The sequence below is a fragment of the Trichomycterus rosablanca genome, chromosome 20, assembly GCF_030014385.1.
Source record: "Trichomycterus rosablanca isolate fTriRos1 chromosome 20, fTriRos1.hap1, whole genome shotgun sequence".
In the NCBI taxonomy this organism is placed as follows: domain Eukaryota; kingdom Metazoa; phylum Chordata; class Actinopteri; order Siluriformes; family Trichomycteridae; genus Trichomycterus; species Trichomycterus rosablanca.
The window spans coordinates 1623614-1629765 of NC_086007.1; the positions used below are offsets into that span (position 1 = coordinate 1623614).

Genomic DNA, 6152 nt, shown 5'->3' on the forward strand with positions numbered 1-6152 from the left:
AAAGATTAAATACTGACTAGGTCAAATTGGCAGATTGTAGTGTGTTAAGCATTTAAAATTCCAAATCGGGTTGCCTGATTGCACCAATTAGACTGCTAGGATGTGGGTTGCCAGATTGCACTTGTTGCATTCTCTAGTTACTTCCACCCCCCACAATGCTTGCTGCAGCAGGTGGACTGACTGCTCTAAATTACCCTTGGTGTGAGTAAATGAGTGTGTTGCCCTGCAGATGGGTTCAATCGGTGGGTGAAACATGAATGCATGGTGCCTTTCAGCCACAGCAGATCACTCATCCGAGTATTTTAACGCCGGATGCCCTTCCTGACGCACCCTTCCTATTTATCCGGGCTTGGGACCTGCAGTAAGGGTGCACTGATGTGTGTCCTCGCCAGAGTCGAACCCCAGAACCTGGCTTTCACCATTCTGCCACACCAGCTCATCAATGCGTGCAACATCCAGGGTGTAAAGGTGAAAATGGATGAATAAATACACCACAACGAGAGGTTTTGAGGTGTAATAAAATTTTTATTGCTTCCAAATGAACCACACATTATAAAAGGAATGTTTCATAAGGCAGTCGGTAACCTTGATCAACCGAATGACATGAACAACCCGGGAAGTCTGAAACACGATCACGTCGATCCGAACATGACGTATGGCTTCTCGGATGGACAAGACTAACGTTCCCCAAATACACACTTTCTCCAGCAAATACTGCAGCACTCACACACACACACACACCAAACACTCACCGAATTCTGCTCAATCTACTAAACTTGAAGATCAACTGGTCCTATTTTGAACAATTTCCTTTTAAACATTTAATACTGATATACAGATTGTGTCCATCATATGTGATCATATTATGCCTGAGCCCTGATCCTGGATCAGTCTTTAGCTTTCCTCATCCTGCTGAAAAGTATTAAGTATTCAGGATGAGCTGATCCTAAATCAGCACCATAAGAAAGAAACATTGAAAGCGTCTTAGCGGAAAAGCTTAGAGTAAAATGTGATTTCTTATTGGAATTTACATAAATCAGGTGGGCTGCAAAGCAAGGCAGGAATACCCAGGACATCCCGTCACCCCGCCCCATCAGACATAGCCAATTATGTCTGTGTGAACACCAGACAGTGGGTTATCCGATACCTAAACCTTAATATTCTGCTGAGTTCTCGAGCAAAGACAACTTCAGAGATCCATGAAGTGCAACTCAGACCTGTCGTTGTCGTTTTCAGCATACGGGATGTTCGAACAGACACACAGACGTGGCCGCAGGTCCGAGAAAAGCTCATTTGAGCTGTTCATGTGTGTAGTACAGAATCGTTCATGTGTATTGGGTTTAAGCTGCGGCTCGTGATGCTCTGGTGTAAGTCTGATGATGAGATCTTTAGGTTTCATATAATAAAAAAAAAAAAACAACAGTCTGCAGCCGCGTCTCGTAACGACAGACCTGAAGCATGCTGGGACGTCCGAGGTGAAACGCAGCAGATCGGATCGCGCCGTGTTCGGGATCCATCGCCGTTCTGCTGATAGACCTGATCTGATCCGATCTGCCGAGTTTATTAAAATAGAAAAGCAAGAAAGGAAGTAAGAAAAAAAGAGACAGGAAGTCCTCCACAGTGTGATGACGAGACTGGCGCTGAGGTTGTGCCAGCCAATCCCTGTGCCAGCGCTGCCGAGGCCCGGTGACGGAGAGTTAGACGGTGTTTCTGGCTGTGAGCACCCGCACGATGGAGCCAACGCCGCCTACAGAGAGGGTCTACACACACACACACACACACACACACACACACACACACACACACACACACACACACACACACACACACACACACACACACACACACACACACACACACACACACACACACACACACACACAGAGTTTGCAGCTCAGTATTAGACAGAACTAAATGATTAGAATCAGCAACAGAATATCTTTGTCATTATATATAACGAAATTAAAGTGCCATACTCTCAAGTGTTATAAACAATATTTAAAGAAAGAAAACTAGAATTTACAAAATATCAAAATGTAAAAATTTTAGACAAAAAAATAGACTTTCTGTTCAGTAGCAAGCTGGTGGAAATTTGCACATGACCCTTTGTAAACATTGCCTGAAAAATTGCACATTACCCTTCGAAATTAATCAGTTTTACATTAAATAACGATTTATTTATAAACAATGTAAGATGCTTAAACCTAAACCTGGCACAGTGTACCTTCTCGTGCCACATGAGCAGGACGGCACTGCTGTTATCCGATGGCCATTCGAACCCTCTGTAGATGTACTTCATCAACAGATCCACTTTATTCTTATCCAGAGACTGAACTGCTTTCTCAATCTCACTGCTTTTAAACCCTGTTAACACCTTCAGCACCAGACCTTCAGCATGCTTCTACACACACACACACACAGAGTAAGTCAAAAATATTGTACACATACAGTTTAAACTTCACAGCAATCTTTGCATTTTCATGATTCTTTTCTTTGACTAAATGACTAGAACACACACACACACACACACACACACACACACACGCATACTTAAACAACTATATTATATTATATTATATTATAATAGTTTTGTTTAAGTGGTAAATAAGGCTAGACCACCACCACTGATATCTGGGTTTAAAACTCAGCCCTATCACTGATATCACTGGTTGGGCAGTTACACAGACATTACTGTCGAGGTATTTTTTGGGGGAAGGTCTTGGCCGAACAGCCTAACCATTAGGAGATGCACTTGTCAGTGTGCTCTCAGTGTTGGTTAGTGGTGTGCAATACTACAAAATTTGGTATCGATTCGATACTAAGTAAATACAGGGCCAGTATCGCCAATTCCCATTACAGATACTTTTTATTAATTAAGGTAGATGCATCATTAAATTGCTAAATCTGAATGAATTTTTGTGACATTTAGGTTTTTTTGTAAGTAGCTGCTCTGGGTAGGGTCGTAAATAAATTCAGTTGTTTAAAGCGGTTCGATTTCTTGTTTTTGGTGCTTTACTTTTTCACAACGTTACCATCATGGCGTATCACCACCGAGCGGCTAACTCATATCACATAGTTGTGTTTGCTGGGTGAATGAATTTGTACGTTTTTAGTAAGGTGCGTCCGTACTTCACGTCAATATAGTTTACAATATTATTTCCATAAAATTGACCCTATTTTTGTATCTGCAAAGCAAAGTATTCAAAAACTTATAATCAACAAAACACAGCAGAGCAGGAGAGGAGGAGCGAGGTGAGCGTGTAAGATGTGAGAGGAGCGAGTCTGTACACACATGATCTTCACTTTCTGACGAAATTGGAGAAACGTGCTGAATGTAGCGGAGAAAAAGTAAAACTAAAGTATCGATCTGATACCAACGTCGTTATCGATAATATCGATATGTGGATCGATCCGCCCACCACTAGTGTTGGTCCCAAGTCCGGATAGAAACAGGAGGGTTGCGTCAGGAAGGAAATCCAGTGTAAAAGTGTAACTAGAATGATTACTCGATAGTTATGATCATAGATCTATAAAAAATAGTACACTGAAGAGTAGTCTCAAATTAGCATCCAGGAGACATTTTAAACTACCACCTCATGCTAAGAGCAACTTCATCAAGATGTTCAGATGTAACCCAAGAACCTCCAAAAAAAAACCTTGAGGATGTTGGTAAACCTTTGACTGTAACTAATTTGAAATATACATTTAAAAACATGCTGAAGTGTGAATGTGATTCTCTCGGTGTAAATCAGATCAAACAATGCAGTTCAGTTCAGTCTCACCTTGACGGTTTGGTTCTTGGTGTTAATGGGTGGATTATTCAAAACAGCCTGTAGAGCCCCCATCATATTGCCTGTACACAGCGCTGAGGAAAAACGTCTCTGAAAGCATCACACGACTAGAAAAACAACATATTTAAACAACACATATATGTGATTCTCAGTTACGGAGAGTCTACAGTGGGCACAGGTTCACCACCACTAGTCCGTTACAGGCTGTTAATGCATGATAAGAATGAATAATAGGGTTCAAATTTGGTGTTCACTACATGGTGGTGTTTTACTTTGTCATAAATCATATAACATACATCTCTACATCACATTAAGCATTAAAACACTGGTTGTGTAGAGCCAGACTTGATCTGCTAATAGGAACACATAAGGCTATGAACAGTCTACAGATTCGTGTGTACTTTTTTACAGACAATTTAGTCATTTATACTTATAATTATGCTTTTTAAATGAACAAATTATTTTAAAATAGTTGTCAGTCAGAGCTGATCGACTTTGCAACAGCGACCAGTAAGTGGTCGCGTCTCAAATCAATGCCTTCTACACTATAAAGTGCACTAGACACACGGTGGAACGTCGTTCCGTCTGGCAACATGAAGTGCCCTTAAGAAGTAATTTGGAATACAGCCGGAGTAAGGAATGAATGAGCGTTGCCACACCCATAACATCAACTCAGTGTCATTAATAACACTTCTAACACTCGAGTAGGATAAAAAAAAACGTTACAATATAAAAGCCAGACGCATTAAGGATCGAATTATTAGCACAGATGTTCAAAACTCATCTCAGAAAGGATATTGTCTGATGAGAGACTCCACCTCGGCCTCGTCCGGTCCGAGCTGATTCTCTCCACCTTTCTCCTCCTCCTCCTCCTCGTCCACGAATTTGTTCTCGTCAAATGCATCCACGTCCACCCTCCTGAATCTGTCCGACAACATGTTCCTCGACATGTTTATAAAACGTCTCAAAAAAGCATTAAACAGTACAACAAACGTGAAGAATCAGACCGAGACCCCGGTACTATTCAGGAAGAGAGCGATTCTTCCGCAATGTCTTCCGCGTAGAGCGCCCTCAGGTGGCCACTGCACCTCACTGCCACCTTTAGTGTAATACTCACACATGACCACCAGATGGTGCTGTTTATCTAAATAAAAAAAACAGCGGAATTTGCTCTAATTCAACATACACACACACATGGCCGCCAGGTGGTGCTGTTTGCCCAGTTATAAAATTCGACTGCTGGTCTGTGCAATACTTAAATACAACCACTAGGTGGTGCTGTTCAGCCTTCTGTGTATTTTAATGTCTCATTCACACACGCAGTCACACTTTCACTCACACTGGGACAATTTGGAGCAGCTAATCCACCTGCTGGCATGTTTTGAGAGGTGGGAAAAACACGAGGCCAAAAGAAGAATATGGCAAACTTCTCACAGACACTGTAAAACACATGTGATGTGCCACCATGGCACCTAAACCAGTTAATGTTATTATTAGGGTGGCATGTGGTACAACAGATAGTGTGTAACAGCACCAGGGTTCATATTAGGGTTTCAATGCTTACATGGGATTCCTCAACCTCCCAAAAACGTTAGTAAGTAGACTAGCTATTTTAAATTACCCCCAAGTTTAAGCGAATAAGTAAACAAGTGAGTGAGTGATGCCCTGTGTAATAGTGCCCCACTCAGGGTAAACTCCTGTCCAGCAGCATGTGTTTATGTGTGGTGCTGGCACCATGGCACCCTGATCAGGATGAACTGATTATTAAAGACTAGAGTCAATTTAATGTAACCAATCCACTGATTTTGCACTGCAGTAATTTACATTCCTGTAGATGGATGAGTGTGTGACGGCCTGCAGTCGATTGGCTCCCTGTTGGCTTGTGCCTTGAGTGTACAGGTGGGCTTCGATCCACTGCAACCTTGATCAGGATTACTAAAGTTAACACTGAAGAAACATCTCTCTTAATTATTGAGTTCAAGTATTTCAGCCACACCCGATTCAAACAGTATAAAATCAATAATATACATGCTTTTAACTTTTTGGTGAACAGTTTGGGGAAGGCCATTTATGTTCCAGCAATACTGTGTCCTTGTGCAAAAGCTCTATAAACATGCAGAGGAACTGCTGTGTCACGCACAGAGCCCTGACTTCAATCACACTATACACATCCGAAACTGAGGCAGTGTTGGTGGGCTAGCGTAATAAACCACTGTGCAACCCGGATGCTTTAAGGGGTCACCACAGCGCATCATTCTGGTCCACGTACCAGACTTGCCCTTCCTGAAAATCCCCCTATTTTATCCGGGCTTGAGACCTATCGGTTTAATTACACATAAAAAAAAATTACAAATAATATTT

General features: G+C 41.9%; 1 protein-coding gene across 1 annotated transcript; it reads right to left on the reverse strand.

Moving 5' to 3' along the window:
* Window positions 1-504: 504 nt before the first annotated feature.
* arpc5a (actin related protein 2/3 complex, subunit 5A) lies at window positions 505-4823 on the reverse strand. The gene is made up of 5 exons (XM_063016470.1): window positions 4588-4823; window positions 4300-4308; window positions 3783-3853; window positions 2225-2401; window positions 505-1760 (listed from the first exon to the last, which is right to left on the reverse strand). Exons 1-5 carry the CDS (start codon window positions 4739-4741, stop codon window positions 1698-1700), a joined length of 474 nt encoding a protein of 157 aa, XP_062872540.1. The 5' UTR covers window positions 4742-4823; the 3' UTR covers window positions 505-1697.
* Between the last annotated feature and the right edge of the window lie 1329 nt (window positions 4824-6152).